Source organism: Ipomoea triloba, chromosome 13, assembly GCF_003576645.1.
Source record: "Ipomoea triloba cultivar NCNSP0323 chromosome 13, ASM357664v1".
Lineage (NCBI taxonomy): Eukaryota > Viridiplantae > Streptophyta > Magnoliopsida > Solanales > Convolvulaceae > Ipomoea > Ipomoea triloba.
The window spans coordinates 9042945-9061204 of record NC_044928.1 but is presented as its reverse complement, the minus strand read 5'-3'; the positions used below and the strand labels follow the sequence as shown (position 1 = coordinate 9061204).

General features: G+C 40.3%; 1 protein-coding gene across 1 annotated transcript; it reads right to left on the bottom strand.

Annotated features, from left to right (window-relative positions):
- Nucleotides 1–895: 895 nt before the first annotated feature.
- Nucleotides 896–2277, bottom strand: LOC116000842. The gene is made up of 5 exons (XM_031240689.1): nt 2192–2277; nt 1842–1943; nt 1459–1535; nt 1270–1351; nt 896–1154 (listed from the first exon to the last, which is right to left on the bottom strand). The coding sequence occupies exons 1-5, from the start codon at nt 2223–2225 to the stop codon at nt 1009–1011; spliced, it is 441 nt and encodes a 146-aa protein (XP_031096549.1). The 5' UTR covers nt 2226–2277; the 3' UTR covers nt 896–1008.
- Nucleotides 2278–18260: the final 15983 nt, after the last annotated feature.

Below are 18260 nucleotides of genomic sequence, written 5' to 3'. Positions count from 1 at the left end.
TCAACTAATGAAATATTTTATTGGTCAAATAATTAATAAAACTTATTTGTTAAGAAAATATAAAATAGAAATTAACTAATATCTATAAATTGATAATATGTATACTCACGTATCAACACTATTAATAAAAGTAAAATCATTTATCGGGAAAAGAAAATGATATTACTAATTGACTGAAAATTATTTAAAAACTTTAATAATTAATTATACTTTCCTTTTGAAAACTCTAAGTTATTTAAACTTTAAAAAAATTAATTGAACATGGGTTGTTAGATTTTTATAATAATCAAAATTAATTCATTTAAATATGAAGGAGGAAGATAAAACTAAACGCAATATGGGGAAAATGAATATACTTAAAGTATAAAAGTATAATTACACATATATTAGTGTAATTGACTAATAATAATTGCCTAATAATTATTATGATAATTAAGTTAAGCATTGGTCGTTGAATTTATTTTTATAATAATTACAATTAATTTATTTCTCATTTTCTCATATTTATTTTAGTAATAATATAATTATATAAGTCATATTACTTATAGATCTTTTTAAGATAATTTTAGACAAACAAGTCATATATTATTCAATTAATTGAGTAATATTTTTGTACTAATCTTATAATCAAATAAATGTACACGTTCAATATTAGAATTTTTTATAATTTCATCTTTATTTTTATTATCTCAATATATAATAAAAAAATTTTATCCACGCCCGGGTAATTGGACAATTATTTGTTCTAATTCAAAGGAAAACATCAGAAAACATAATCAATCCAATCAATTTCATCAATTGCGCTATATAATATTCGATGTTATAATATATAAAATTGTATATTGATCCAAATATTCTTTAAATATTATAACAAATCCATTCCGTGCAACGCATGGGTGAAAATACTAGTTTATATAAAAAAAAAAAAAAAACGCTAACAAATACAAGTTTTGTACATACAATGATTGATCACCAGATATATTAAAATCTTAGACATTTAAAGATCTATCAGAAGCAAAATAATCTCGTAAAGAATTTAACCCTACACCTTTCATCCTTCAATTTTGTGTTGTTTCGATTTTGAAAATTATTTTTGATGCCACCTTTTACAATCACTTGTCGCTTCAAAACATCCATCGTGTACTCCCGTAATCCTAAAAATTCATTACAAACACAAAGTAAGTTTAATCATTTCATCTGATATATAGCAAATTAAATAGCCCTCAAACTAATATAATTAACAAAAGATAAGATCAGATCCTTAATTACCAGTTATATTCAAAACTACTTGAGAAATTCTTCGTCTGCAATGAGCACAGCCCAGGTTTGCATTTACTACCACCACCTGGAACTAACAACACACAAAACTAATAAGAAAGTCTGAAAAAAGATACATATATACATACATAATTCATCATAATCCCCACACAAAAAAACACAAGAACTGAGAAAGCTTACCGACGGGAGCTTGAGATTAGCAACGTTAAACAGGGCTTGTTTCTGAGTTTTCTCCATCTGATCTATTGATCGTTCTTCTGCAATGATTATTACCCAGAGAAGAACGTAACTCAGTAGTTTGCCTACAACCGTACCTGGTGCTTAAATCATATATAATCCTCCACAATTAATAATAATAATAATAATAATAATAATAGGGAAAATTGCATTTGTGTCCTCGAGTCCTACTCGTGGCAGACTTAATTCTTGAGTTATATGTGTGAGCATTTTTAACTCTTTAAGTTATGACTCTATTACAATGCAGTATTTGTTCATAACTACTTTCTCACATATGAAGCACAAAGAGCCTATGAAGCATAAAGAGTCAATATCACACAAAGTACCTATGAAGCACAAAGAGTCAATATCGCATCCATTGAGGCTCAAACTCACAACTTCCCACGTGAGGGAGTAACTTGGTACTTCTCGATCACAAGATCCTTGGACTAAAATAGCCACATAATTTAAGAGTTAAAAATGTCCAGACATATAACTTAAAGACTAAATTTGTACTACGGATATAATTGAAGGATAAAAATATAATAATAATAATAATAATAATAGTTTAGTTGATCTAAACGCAGTGCATATGCAAAGCATTCATATATATATATATTCAATTAAAAAAAAAAAACAGCTAGCAGACTAAAGAAAGGGAGGAAGAATTGGCATTGTGTGGCCACCAATAACGAACCTCCGATCCTCATCAGCCGGCTGGTGGTCTTCATGTTGCCATCAATTAAAGACAAAATATATATATTATTCTAAGTCAGTAGAGACAAGAGGAGATTAGTATGAGAGATTAGGAAATTTTGATTAATTAGTCGGTGTGGGAAGTATGATATTTTAGCCCGTGAATTGAAGCAGCTGGTTGCTGATGGATATTGACACCAAGCAATATATATTATATATATATAATAATTCATCTCGAATGGTGGTTGAAAGAAAGCCAACTGCACAAAAATCATGACTAGCTAGAAGGTGGCCCTCATTGAACCCAGTGACAAAGGTCTTCTCTTTTGACCACGTATTATCTACTAACATTGTCTTAATATAAATGTATATATATACACAAGGAGTTTCTTTTTAAAAGTTTAAATTGTATAGTATAGAGGTTTGAATTGTATAGCGGTTCTATTCTGAATGTAAGAATGTAAATTAAATTTCAAAATTTTGGCATAATATTAGATTAAGTCAAGCAATTGACTTAATTAAGATTTTATCAAATTTTTGGATCTTTTTTCCCAAATTGTTGAAAACAAAAGTTGTGCTTTTTAAAGGAGCAGCACAAGTGTTGGTTTTGCGGCTGCAAGGTAGCAATACGACGGGCTAACACTACTGTAAAACGAGAGAAATAACGAAGTAAAAGTACAAGAACAATTGGACAGAGTAACTGTACTTGCATTAAAATCAGAAGCATTTACAATGTGACCCCAAGTGGGTATTTATACAAGAATAATAGGCATTTGAAAGGAAAGAGATAAGAAATTAACAAATTTGGACTTAAGAAAGCTGGCAAAACTGCCCAAACTGCCATAAAGGTTTCCTAATATGGAATAGGAAAGAATCCCGCCAAATCTGTGAAGGATCTCTTGCGAATCTCGATTCACCGCGTCTGAGTGCCGCACCTAGTCGGGCGCTGCGACAAGACTACCTACCTCAGGTGGGTTGCTCGATCGGATAATCGTACCCGGCCCATCTATTGGTAAAGGGAGTCAGTTCGCGAGCTCCAGATACAGGGGCCCTCCAGGCTGGGTACCCTACTCGGGGGTATCCATCACTAGTCCCTCACTTTTCCCTTCTCTCCCAACTTCAGAATTATTATGGATTGGTGTCTGGCCAGCTGGTGCCTAATTCCTACCGCCTTACTGTCAGCTTCCACACTGTCCTCCACCATCTTGAGAGGAAAATCTCTCTTCTACTCTTTCACCAACTCTTCTGGCTGTCAGCAATCGGCTCGGTTACTCTTGGCTATGTGTAAATACATGCTTGGGACGATCGCCGATTCCTATTCAAGCTTGAGTCCTCCTATTAGGGCTGGAAGGAAGAGTTCTTCTTTGTCCGTCCAACTGCTCCAAACCCAAGCTACGATTTCCCAACTACCTGGGTGGTGTCATATTATCGTTCGGAGAAATGGTCGTCGTGCCTGAGGACCTGGAGTAGTTGGTCAAGATTCTGTTAGAAGGGGACCTCATCTCTACCCGCAACCTACGTGCCATGTAGAGGGCAAACATACTGTCTGCTGGCACAGCCTACACATGTTTGCATTTTATTTATCTATCTGACTGCCTGATTCTCCTTGCATTTCCTGCGCATTTAACCAATTGCCTTGTGATTTTAGGGAACAACGATACAGTGGAATCCTTCACCGAATCTGACTAGGACAAGGAGGCTGACCAGGAAGAGCTAGTTGCCCAGTCGCGACATCGTGGCCACCACCGACGACGCCATCAATCTCTCCCCAGATTGCAAACAGCAACGCTTGACTACCGCAATCGCCGACCGCAAAGATCTCCTCCGAGCCCAAGGACGAGCCCACTTGATTGCCGCAAACCTCTCCTCTGCTAGCTTCTCCCCTCTCGAAGCCATGCTCACTTCGAACCCGCTAGTCATTGGTGGGTCCCCGACTGCCACCACGCGGGGTGCTGCAGATACAAGGTAGAAGGAACAGGCCCCAGAGACACCGGGATTGAACCTTTGGCTGCTAAGAGAATTCTGGTTAGCCCGGAGACCAACGAAGGCGAAGCCATTCACAAGGGTAAGTACCCTGTGATTGAGTGGCTGGACAATGTGGTCTTCCCCAAAGATCTAGACTCCATCGAGGGTTGTGATTCCGACGAGCTACTCCGAAGAGTTGCCCACCGCACATATTAGATACCTACTACTTCTCTGAAATTACTGTTTCAATCTCAACATTTATTTTCTTTTGCTCATATTTTCACACCCTTTCTTCAACAGCCTCTAATGGCCTAGCTCGCTCTCTGCCACCGCTAAAATGCTATCATCTCTAAGTTGGAGGTCATGCACGCTGCCCGAGTAGAACACGGCAAGCGGGTGGACGAGATGAACTTCTAACTATCCAGTCTGCCTTTGCCTTGGAAGTTGAGCAAAGGCGGAATGAGCAACCGAGGAATACGCCCAGGCGCACGCATAGAGGATTGCCAAGGCCTAGCTGGCTATACCCATGGGCCAAAAGTTCTCGGCTAACCTCGACACTAAAGAGAATCAACTGGGAATGGCAGACATCCAAAAGGATATCTACTCCAACCTGGCTGCCCACTTCACCGATTTTAACCCACATCGGTATAAACTCCCAGCTACCTTGAAAGAGTCCTAACAACCACTAGCTACCCCTGCACCTAACCAGGGGGATGCGGTCCTTGACCAACAGGCCGCAGGATAAAATGGTGGCCAACATATCCCGCTGGATACCGAGTATCTAGACTCAGCCACCAATCACCAAGCTCTGGCTAAGGACGCTGAAACTGCACGTCTCGACCTAGAAGAGGAGGAAGAAACAACCGATAGGCTACATAGACACCGCACGACTGCTGCTGCTGCTGCTCCAACTGACACCTCCACTAGACCGCGGAGGAGGTTGTTGTCCAATCAGCCAGTTAGAGTATATAGTAGTTTTCTTGCCCTTAACTTTTGATGTAAAGTACTCGACTCCCTTGAGGAATTCTTTTTTAAGGAACCTTATTTACTGTCTGTTATTCACCTTTTCACATTTATGTTTTACATTAAAAACTTGCTAGGTCCCTCAGCGGATAGGGTTGACTGCCCAATGCCTAAGTCGACCGGGTTTGCTAGGAAGGGTGACTGGTCAACTTCTGACTGCGAACTCCAAAAACCTCCATATTCTTCTTAAGGCTTGAAAAGCCTAAGTTAACCGACTTCACTAGGAAGGGCGATTGGTCAACTCTTTACTACAAACTCCAAAACTTACCTTTTCTTTTTAAGGCTTGAAAAAGCCTAAATCGATTGACTTCATTAGGAAGGGAAACTGGTCAGCTCCTGACTGCAAACTCCAAAACCCCTATTTTCTTCTTAAGGCTTGAAAAAGCCTAAGCCGACCGACTTTGTTAGGAAGGGCGACTGTTCAGCTCTTGACTATAAACTCAAAAACTTCTATTTTCTTCTCAAGGCTTGAAAAAGGCTAAGTCGACCGAATTCGCTAGGAATGGCGACTGGTCAGCTCCTCAATGCAAACTCCAAAACCTTCATTTTCTTCTTAAGGCTTGATATAGCTTATGTCGACCGACATTGCTAGGAAAGGTGACCAGTCAGCTCCTGACTGCGAACTCCAAAACCTCCATTTTCTTCTTAAGGCTTGAAAAAGCCTAAGTCGACCAACTTCGCTAGGAAGGGCGACAAGTCAACTCCTGACTGCAAACTTCAAAACCTCCCTTTTGTTCTTAAGGTTTAAAAAAAACCTAAGTAGACCATACCGACTTCTTGAACACATTTGATTGAACTAATGAATTTTATTACTCGAATGGCTAACTAATACACCAAGTAATATGGCCACTGAGTGCCTACATCGAACAGCGTAAAGGAAGAAACAACTAATCTACTGATAAAAATTCTTCAGATGGTGAGCATTCCAAGTTCGGTCAACCTGCCTACTTTCCATGGTTTCCAATTAGTAAGTTCCTGGGAACACGACTTCCAAGATCTTATAAGCCCCTTCCCACCTGACAGCCAGCTTTCCCACTTCGGTGCGTTGACTGGTCTCCCGATCCCTTAGGACTAAGTCACCCACCTGAATGTGCTTAACTTTGGCCCGCTTATCCTGGTATTGCTTAACCTCCTATTGGTCAACCGGGCATTAGCGGCGTCCCTCCTTTCTTCTAAGAAATTCTTCTCAATCTGTAAACTTTCCTCATTGCCATCTTTATTATAAAGCCAGATTCTCTAACTGGGCACTTGAATCTCCGTAGGCACCTTAGCCTCGAACTCATATGGCAAGGTAAACGGGGTTTCTACAATCGCTCGGCGTGGAGTTATTCGATAACTCCAAAGGACTTTCTCTAGCTGCTCGACCCAAATCCCGCCCAACTCTTCTAACCTCTTCCTTAGCCCGTCTAGGATAATACAGTTCAAACTCTCTATCTGCCTGTTTGACTGGAGGTAAGCGACGGAGGCTTTAATGTGGCAAATCCCGTGCTGGATGCAAAAGGCAGCGAATGACCAATTACCAAATTGCCAACCGTTGTTAGTGACTAACTATTCGGGCAGTTCGAATCTACAAATGATGGTCAGGGGCTAGGCTTTCGCCCACTTGGTGAAATAGTCAACTACTACGATACAAAATCTGTTCCGACCAGGTACCTACGGCAGAGGCTCAAGCATATCAACTTCCTATCTGGCAAAAGGAATAGCCGCCGTGACTAGGGTGTAGAAAGTAGTCAGTCGGGTATCATTTTTCGCAAAAGGATTGGCAAGGAGGACACTTCATGACTTTCGCTATGCAATCTTTCACCATGGTAGGCTAGTAATACGCCTGAATGACTAGTTTCCTAGCAAGAGTGTTAGCACCTTGATGGGCCACACGAATTCCCCTATGAGCCTCTTCCATAACGGCCTTAGCCTCATTTGGGAAAAGGTCGTGCAACAAAGGGCCACCAAAGGAGCGCTTATATTGCTGCCCGTCAACTAACTTGTAGTACGGAGCTCTTCTTCGCACTCGGTCTACCTCAGCTTTATCATCGGGTAACTCACACTTAACCTTGTACCTTATGATATTGGCTATCTAGAACTATTCAAGCTGCGTGACCAGATCAGGATACGGCGAAGGCATCTTGGGAATTGGGTAGAAAAAGTAATGCCTCGATGCTCGGCCTCTCTACAATCTCAGTTCGGTACGCCATCGAGAGACGATCAGGAAGTCCGCCTACTACTAACTTAAATAGGATGTCGGCCTCCAGGTTCTTTGCACGGGGCACATGGACTATCTCGTAAGCTGACAGTTTTCCGTGTAGTCCCTCAGTCACGTCTTTGTACATCTTCGACCTCTCTTCCCTAGTTTCGCACTCATTCGTCAACTTCCCAACAACCAGGCGGGAGTCAGTCTTGACCCGCACTAGGGTGGCTTTCAATGCTTGTTCGAGGTGCAAAACTAATATTATAGGGCGTAATACAAATGAAAACCTTCTAGAGTGGTAAACATGACGCCACCTCTATAGTGGCATGCACTAGCAGTTCCGTTTATGCGAATCTCCCACCACTCAACATCTTCAGGATCTTGGATCGGGTGGGGCACGTCAGCTTGTGCGGAGCACTCCATTATGAAATAAACAAAGGCCTGAGCCTTGATGGAGGGCCTTGGCAGGTACTCAAGGCAGTACTGCGTGAGCTCTACTGCCCACTTAACTAGTCATCCTAAGGAAGTCGGACTATGCAGGATACTCACCAACGACTAGTCGGTCAAAACCCTAACATGATAAGATTGGAAGTAAGGGACCAACTTTCTTATTGTAACAATCAGCGCGTGCACCATCTTCTCGAGAGGTGAATATCTGATTTATGGGCTGAGAATGATCCCAAAGAAGATGAAACCCCCATGCTTGAAGAGATTCCAATTCATGAGAGGGAAAATATAAAATCGGTAGAAGTGGAAATCGAAGAAAGTGATGAAGAAATTGAGATTGTGTGGGAAAATGAGATGTCTAATGATGACATCTTGGAGTGTTATGATACCATTTCTATTGGTTCTTGTGATGAATTCTATGATTGTGCGGATTTTGATTGTGGGGATGCAGAAATTGTGGATTGCGATGAAGAATGTGCTATGAAAATGCTTGAGGTTGTCACTTTTGGCAACAATATTGGTGGAGTCAAAGGAGGTTGAGGGTGGAATGATTGGAGATGATCTAGATGAGACAGGAAAAGGTGAAGGAGTTGAAAATAAGAATGTTGGAAAAAATGAGAGTGATGAAGAAATGAGGGAGAATGGAGAAAGAGAGTGTAAAGAAATTGAGAATAATTGGGTGTTTGTTGATGTGAGTGGTTTATTTGACAAAAATAATGAGGGAGGAAGAGAAGAAAAGATGAGGAAGAGAATGCTAAACCTTCTTGGGGGAGTGAACTTAACTCTTGACGTCATCCCTTGGTGAATTTTGAGAGACGTTCTTGTTGAAAATTTGAGAATGCCCAGCACTTAGGGACATCTCAAGAGCAAAGTGGATGAGACGCATGGTTTGGTCCCCATTCTTGTGTGTTTTGATGCATAACTGTAAGTTGTGTCGGACTAACGACGTAAAATGTGGCGCTTCTTGGGAGGCAACCCAAGGGAATAAAATTTCTTTTCTTTTAAGTTCATCGTTATTTTGTTATTTTGTGTTAAATGTGGGAAAGGAATGTAGAAAGAAATACATCTATTTTCATTGCTTTACTGTACATGGCTTATACCTATTTATACACATAGGGAAAAGACTACTGCCACATAATTCAAAAGAAGGAAAGGAAAGGTGGGGAGGAAAGATAGCTAACAGCCCTTATTTATCTAACACTCCCCCTCAAGTTGGAGCATAAATATTAATCATGCCCAACTTGTTACAAATAAATTCAACCCTGACCCCACTAAGACCTTTAGTGAACAAATCTGCCAATTGATCACCGCTTCGAACATGAACGGTTGAAAGTAACCCCTGTTGAACCTTGTCCCGCACGAAGTGGCAATCTACCTCAATATGCTTAGTGCATTCATGAAACACCGGATTATTTGAAATATGTATAGCCGCTTTATTGTCACACCATAGAGGAACCGGTTTACTAACCTCTACACCAATCTCCCCAAGAACATTACACATCCATGTTACTTCATAGGAGACGTGAGCCATTGCCCTATATTCAGATTCTGCACTCGAACGAGACACAACACTCTGCTTCTTACTCTTCCACGACACTAGATTGCCACCAAAGAACACACAATATCCAGTCGTGCACCTCCTGTCACTCGGTGACCCAGCCCAATCAGCGTCAGAAAAAGCTTCAACCCTCACATGCCCATGGCTGGCATATAAGATTCCTTTCCCAGGAGCACCTTTCAAATACTTTATAACCCGGACTGCAGCTTCCCAATGAAGTTTAGTAGGGGATGCCATAAACTGACTTACCACACTTACAAGAAAGGCAATATCAGGACGGGTGATAGTTAAATAGTTCAACTTACCAACCAGTCTCCTATACCTCTCTGGGTCTTCAAGAAGCTCCCCCTCTCCAGCTATAAGTTTAACACTCTGGTCCATAGGAGTCTCACAAGGCTTGGACCCTAACAACATAGAGTCTTCAAGTAAATCTAGCACATATTTCCGTTGCGACAGAAATATGCCTTTCTTAGAACGAACCACTTCAATCCCAAGGAAGTACTTCAACATCCCCAAATCTTTTGTATGGAATTTCTCTTTAAGAAAAGACTCGAGCGCATCAACTCCTTTGGCATCATCACCTGTTATCACTATATCATCAACGTAGACAATTAACAAAATACTGCCATGATTAGAGTGCTTGTAAAACAAAGTATGATCATAGGAACTACAGTGCATGTCAAACTCAGTGATTGCACCACTGAACCTCCCAAACCACGCTCTCGGAGACTGCTTTAACCCATACAACGACTTCCTTAGCCTACACACCTTCCCGTTTTCCCCCTGAGCAACAAACCCAGGTGGTTGCTCCATATAGACTTCTTCAACCAAATCACCGTGTAAAAAAGCATTCTTAACATCTAACTGATATAACGGCCATCCGTTAACAGCAGCTACAGAAATAAAAATCCGTACAGAAGTCAACTTAGCAACTGGTGAGAAGGTTTCTGTGTAATCAATTCCATACGTCTGTGCATAACCTTTCGCTACCAGGCGCGCTTTAAGTCGAGCCACCGAACCATCGGGGTTTGTCTTGACAACATAAACCCATTTACAACCAATTGCAGCTTTTCTGGCCGGGAGATGGACCAGATCCCAAGTGTGATTATGTTTCAATGCTGCCATTTCCTCTTCCATAGCAGATCTCCACCCATCATGAGACATTGCCTGGCACAACGTTTTAAGAACAGACACAGAATCTAGATGGGATATAAAAGTACGGGAAGACTCTGACAAATGACCGTAGAAAACATATGATGGAAGGGGATGACAACAACTACGTTTACCTTTTCGTATGGCAATCGGGGGTTCATGATCATTTGATGGAGGAGGATTCTCTTGGCCCACTACCGGTGCGACCACATCTCGGGGTCGCCGAGAGTACACTTGCGTAACAGGTGGTATCTCCCTAGAAACAGACTCCGTTGTAGGAACAGGAATAGTAATGGTATACACAAGAAAATCATCTTCTAATACTGGGGTCGTATTCCCGGTAATACTGTCAGGAAACACAGTGCCCTCAAAGAAAGTGACATCGGTGGAAACCAAATACCTACCCAAATCAGGAGAGTAACACCTATACCCTTTCTGAGTCCGAGAATATCCCAAAAAGACACACTTGAGTGATTTAGGGTCAAGTTTCCCCCTTAGTGGACGAACATCCTGCACGAAACATGTACATCCGAAAATTTTGGGGGGTAAGGAAAATAAAGACTTGGATGGATACACAACTGAATACGGGACTTGACCTTGGAGTATAGAGAAAGGCATCCTGTTAATGTAGAAACAAGCAGTGTGAACAGCATCTGCCCAAAACACTTTAGGTACTTTCATCTGAAAGAAAAGAGCACGAGCAATTTCCAACAAATGACGATTCTTTCTCTCTGCAACACCATTCTGTTGGGGTGTGTAACTACACGAGGTTTGATGAATAATGCCATTTTGACTCATAAAGCTAGAAAACGACTTAAGGAGGTATTCTCGAGCATTGTCACTTCTCAAACACTGTATAGTTTTATTAAACTGAGTTCTAATCTCAGCACAAAAATTTTGAAAGATACCAAACAACTCATCCCTAGATTTCATGAGATACAACCATGTACATCTAGAGAAATCATCAACAAACGTTACAAAATACCTGAAACCACTTTTGGACGTGACTCGACACGGCCCCCACACATCAGAATGAACTAATTCAAATAAGGAGTCTACTCTATTATTTACCCGAGGAATATAGGAGACACGATGATGTTTTGCAAACTCACATGACTCACATTGCAAAACATTCCCAGACTCTAAACCAGGACACATCTTCTTTAAGGTTGATAGGGACGGATGACCATACCGACAATGCAGCTGAAAGGGGGAAACAACGCTCGCCAAGCCTGTAGGTTTATTCTCAAGAGACGTAGACTGATCTAAGACATACAAGCCGCCAACCTCCTTCCCTTTACCAATAATCCTCCTGGTCAAAAGATCCTGGAATAGACAGTAGCCAGGAAAGAACACAAAAGAACAATTTAGGGCATGAGTAATTTGGCTAATAGAAAGCAAACTGAAAGGGAACTTCGGGAGATATAACACAGAAGTAAGGGGTAAAGACGGAGTTGCAAACGTACTACCCTTACCCACGACATTGGCTACAGACCCATTTGCTAGAGTAACAGTATGACCAGAAGTTATGGGTAGACATGTAGAAAGAACACTAGAATTACCTGTCATATGCTCAGAAGCTCCTGAGTCAATGACCCACTGTCGAGATGTAGAAGAAACACAAGCAACTGGATTACCTATTTGGACAATTGTTGCGCAGGAAGACGTTTCATTAGTTGGAGACTGCGAGGAAGAAGAAATCTTCGTTTGGTTATACTTAGCAAATTCTTCATCTGTCAACACCACCACATGACCTTCTGACGCGGAAGCAGTGCTAGCAACCACTTGTTGCCTAGGTGGCTTAGGAAATTGATTTCGAAAGTGTCCCGGATCTCCACAGTTAAAACAAACCCGTGGGCTTCCACGTCCTCCACGTCCTCTCCAAGAACCCCCACGTCCTCGGTAGCGATTGTTACCTCCTCCTCGGCCATAGCTCTCACTAGTGTTCCCTCCGTGTGATACGAGGGCATTCAGATCAATACCACCTCCTTGTGACATAAAAACATTCTTCTCATGGAGCTCTGTTGAACCAGTACTTCTCGATGCATTTTGAAGCATGGAAAATACCTGATCCAAAGACTCTAAGTCCTTATTCCCCAATAGTTGGGACTTAAGGACGTCATATTCTTTATCTAATCCACATATCCAACTAAAAACAAGTAATTTGTCACGTTGCCTTTTCATTTCATCCAAATCAATTGCTAATGGCATAGCAGCACACAAAGTAACACATTGACTCTTAAAATCATAGTAATAGTCTCTAAGTTCACGCCCTTTCTGACTCGAACGATATACCTCTTGAGACAGTTGATATAATTTTCTCAAATTACTTGTTCCACTAAACCAGTTGTTTACCAATTCCCAAACCTCTTTTACAGTCTTGCAATGTTGCATGGATAAAAATAATCTTCCTATAAATGCAGTTAATTATTCTTGACAATAAAGCCTTGTCAGTATTTGCCCAATCTGTATTCCCTTCCGAACATAACTTATCTAGATGGTCACCCCTTCCCATACCATCTATATTTACCCTAATCAGAAATTTCCATTCAGGAAAATTAGACCCATTCGAAGCCAAAATAACATCAATCAATTTAGACGGGGTAGAAATCACAGTAATATTCCTTTCTTGTGCCATTTTAGCCTTTAACCCACAAACAATTAAGCTTTACCCAGTACTAAAGGTTACCAAACACCCAAACCACATAAGTTCACGCAGAAAATATACTGGGCAGTGTACCTTTTTAACAAAACGACATAAACAACATCAACAAACTTCAACACAGCACACCATTCTGGACTCAGCGTGACGAGACGACTCCACGGTGCAAACCACTTCCGGCGACGTCGCCGGAAAACTTCTCACGCGCCGGCGCGTGGCGGCAGACCTCGGCAGCGACGGCGGCGCGTGGCGGTGGCAACGGCGACGCCCCTGCTCCCCAACCCTAGCCCAGGCACTCACTCTCACAAACTTGGCTTTGATACCATGTTAAATGTGGGAAAGGAAGGTAGAAAGAAATACATCTATTTTCACTTCTTTACTGTACATGGTTTATACCTATTTATACACATAGGGAAAAGACTACTGCCACATAATTCAAAAGAAGGAAAGGAAAGGTGGGGAGGAAAGATAGCTAACAGCCCTTATTTATCTAACATTTTGTATATTGTTTTTGAGCTAACATTGCATGGAAAGTCACTAAGGACCTGAAAATGTCCAAGGTGGGAGACAAATTTCAAGTAGAAAGTGGAAAAGAAGTAGTGCACTGAGTTGTGTACACGGGTTGTACGATCGTACGTGGCCTATACACCTGGGTCACGATCGTGGCAAAAAGCGTGGTAGCTCTCTAAAGTCTTACCACTTTGCTGTCACGATGTGACAAAGGTCGTGGGACCTCTCAAATGTTTTACCACGTTGTTGTCATGCTCGTGATAAAAGATGTCAAATTACGAAGCTGATCACGAAAATTAGGAGACGTATACAGCCTGTACGCTTGTACGCTGCCATGTTTTGAGTCGCAAAACAGAGACAATCTCGGTTATTCTCTCTTTTACATTATAAATTCCCTCTAAAACTTTCCCACACTTCAAACAATTCTTGTGCACGACCAAAGGTATGCCCGTACTCCATTTGTACACCATCCAAACATAAAAAATCAAGCTTTAATCCTTCTAAAACATCAATTCAATGTAAGAAATGTTTGGTTCTTTTCAATATGGGAATTTTTGCTCAATATCTAGGGTTACGAATTTTTGCTTAAATTTGATTCAATTGATGTTGGAAATCTTTGTATTTGTTCTCATTGATGTTGTTTGTGGATAGAGATTGAATTACATTCTACATTTATGTTGAATTCTTCATGTTGTTAGTATGCACTTTAGGTTTGTTAAAATGCTTGAATGGAGATTACAAATTGAAGAACTGCGGGAGAAATTCATAAGATTTCATCCACATCCACCACCGAAGTAGTTGATAAGCTTTCATTGATGTGCTACCTGGTTGTTTAGTGACTTGACTTTGACATTTGAAACTGGTTTTAATTTCTTTGCTTTTGCTATTTTTAGTTTTCATTTGGAACTCTGAATTGTTTTTTTAGACATGTAGTTTTGAATTTCGTCCAACTTTAATTCCTTTTAATTTCATTCTTTTTGATTTAGATTGCTAATGCCTTACTAACCATTATAGATGTCTTGTGAGTATTGATTGTTGTGAAAGCTTTATAGGGGTTGATGTGAGTGGTTGGGACAAAGATTGTTGATTTGCAAAAAGAGGGAATTGCACGTCTTGCATAAGGGAGTTTTCTATACTTTCCCCGTACTATTGATTTCTTGTTGTGCCCATTGCTTGTTTTTAATGTGTGGAAACCACACCCTATTTGCAATTTTAAAGTGTGGAAATGGCATGGTTGTATCTTTTGTATTGCACCATTCACATGTTTGCTTGCTAGATATATTTATTCCACCTTATATTCCTCCCACACCACACTTCTAAAGTGTGGAAATGGGAACCATGTTTTCACCCACCCACTCATGTTCCCATCCACCCTTGTTTCCACCCCCACTTCCATGTGAGTGAACGCCGAGGACGGTGCTCGATCTAAAGTGTGGAAATGGTGCACTTCATGCTTTCTTGCTATTCATTGTGGTGCACCTTTGTGTTCTTGATTGATCCAAGTCTTGAATGTTGACATGATGAGATTGTGTGCTAGTTTTGGGTGTATGATATTGTCTATTTTATGTGCCAAATGTGGTCAAATAGTGTGTGACATGTTTAACTCTTGGGATATTTTTGGAGACTACTTCTTTACACTTATGAGATTGCATAGAGCCCAAGTAGGTTTACATTTCTTGTGTGCTAGAATGGATTCATATTCTTTGGGCCTCGGTGTCTTGGATTCTTCGAAGTAGAAGTGTGTGCAAGTGAGGGTCGTAGAAAGATAATTTGGCAAAACCCAGAATTGAACTAATTTTTGGTGTGACATGGAGCAAAAGGTGATATTTTCTTATGTGAGCTTGTGTGATTCCCTACTCCCCAACGAAAAAGGCAAGAGGGATTTAAAAAGTCAAAAAGTCAAAAAGTCAAAAAGAAAAAGCAAAAAAAAAAAAAAAGACAATATGTTATCCTTGATTGAAGGGAAAAATAAAATGTGAGCAATCTTGGAGGACTTGAGCAACCATTACACGGACTTCGAAAAAATGTAGGGCTCTATGTGAAGGCGGTTGACTCATAGGTGTGTCCTTGAGGTGATAAGAAGAAAGAGCCAAAAAGCGTAGAGTGGTCCATGTCATACTATTCACTAACATTTGTGTTAGGTCTTTTGGGCCGGTTTTGAGGCGAGCTTGTGTACATCGTTCCCATTGTTTGCAGCGTTGTATGCCTGCCTTGCTCTAGCAGTGCTGATTGGTTAGGCATATTCTACCCAGTTGAAATGGGCAAACCTCCTACTCGTCCATATGCCTCGAGCACTTGTACGATGACTTCAACCAAAACTAGTGCGGGAGCTACCTGAGGAGTCGACGCTACAATCGATACCTCAACTAGTGGAGCATCACGCTACCCCGTGCGAGCCACCGAACTCTCAGTAGAGTTGGGGCGGCTCAATTGTGCACATAGGTCAGCAGACCCTCGACTCAACTGTTCACACAAATATACTGCCACTTTGGGTGGGCGGAAATAGCATTGTTGTTGGTGTTCCTAGCATTTCCTAAGCGACAACTCCTTCGTGTTTGTGCCATTAGTAAGCTCAAGAACGGGACTTCTTGTACCGGTCTCCCCACAGACGACACCAATGTTGGTTTTGCGGCCTCGAGGTAGCCGTACGGCGGGCCAACACTACCATAAAATGAAGGATATAATGAAGTAAAAGTACAACAACAATTGGATAGAGTAATTGCACTTGCATTAAAATCAGAACCCTTTACAATGTGATTCCAATGAGGTATTTATACAAGAATAATATGCCTTGGAAAGGAAAGAGAGAAGAAGCTAACAAATTTGGACTTAAGAAAGCTGTCAAAACTTCCCAAACTGCCATAAAGGTTTCTTAATATGGAATAGGAAAGAATTTCGCCAAATCTATGAAGGATCCTCTTCGAATCTCAGTTCACCGCCTCTGAGTGTCGCACCCTGTCAGGCTCCGTGACAAGACTGCCTACCTTAGGTGGGCTGCTCGGATACTCGTACTCAGCCCATCTACTAGTAAAGGGAGTCAGTTGGCGGGCTCTAGATACAGGGAACCCTCCAGGCTGGGTACCCTACTCGGTGATATCCATCAACAAGTTTGCAGAACTCTTGCTATTAGGAAAATTTTCCTGAAACTTGTGTAGTTCGGAGTAGCACAAGTTTACGTGAAACTCATGGTGTTTGGAGAAACACGAGTTTGTGCAGAACTCATGTTGTTTGGAATAACAAAGCTTTGCGAACCCTCTATTGCGTCGAGCAATATAAGTTTTACGAAACTTTTGATGTTCAGAGCACTTGTACTATTCTCAAACTTATGTTGTATCTTTAACGTATTGAAAATTGTTAAATTAATTATGATCAATCACAAAATTAATTATGATTAGTTCTAATTTGTTATTTGAGAATTAACTTTGTAACTTCAAATTTAATATGATTATATTTACCAATTTTGGTAGTTACAAAATTGAATTTTAAATTCAATTTTGAATGCCATTAGTGCTTATGAATTTTACTTCTTGAACAAATACATGTGGTTTGGCAAAATAATTTTACTTCTAAAAAAATTTGAAACTCTCTCAAACTCGGAAAAACATTCTCCCAACATCGCACCCTCGAGAGAAATCAAAACGGTTTTAAGGAAAGTATGTTTTGCACGCCTTCAATTAACCTTTTTTTGTATTGTTCTTTGGGGAATTTCATTATTTTTTGGATAATTGTGAAAAATTCTCGACACATATAACATATACTAAAGATACCTTGTAAATATAAACATAATAGAATAAATTTATAAAATCAATTATATTTAGATAAAATATACTCCGTATAAAGTTACAACTTACAAAATTCTTGATCAGTTCTACTACCTAGATAGGAGTGTCAATGCAAGTCGGTTAACCCCACCATGCCACTATAGACCAAAAACTTTGTAGCCTTTGCAAGCTGACCTACAAAAATCCATGGGTTGAAACCATCTAGTCCTAGTGATGGGTAAAATGATGATAGTAAAAAGAGGGTGTAAATGTCGTTCTGCTGAGGATTTAGACTATGGCACATACTTGTATGAATTGTAAGATTCTAGACACTAATATATTGGAATTCAAAAGGATCCAAGCAAATTATGACTGAGTATGAAAAATAAAAGGAATGCAAATTAAACAACGGATAAACTATATGATAAAAGAATGTGTCCAGATTAGAGGTATTACTATCTTGATGCACTAACAAACTCAGAATTAGGAGAAAATAATTAACCAAAAGATTATTGGCAATGCACAAAAGAATTCAAGTCCAAGCTACTTTCACAATCAATAAACAAGAATTAGAGTAGGATTGCCCCACTTTCGTGATGTATCAATCATAACCCTTGAAACACACACGCATTATAAGCCCCCAAATTACCCGTATTCTCATAGTAGGAAAATTGATTTTGAAATTGGTTAGACTGAGTTTTTCATCCAACTTTCGTTGTAATAGAAACCTCTCCAAAACAAATCAATAAAGTTGCGCATCGATTATCAATAAGAGGAATTTATAATCCAATTCAGACATAAAAACCC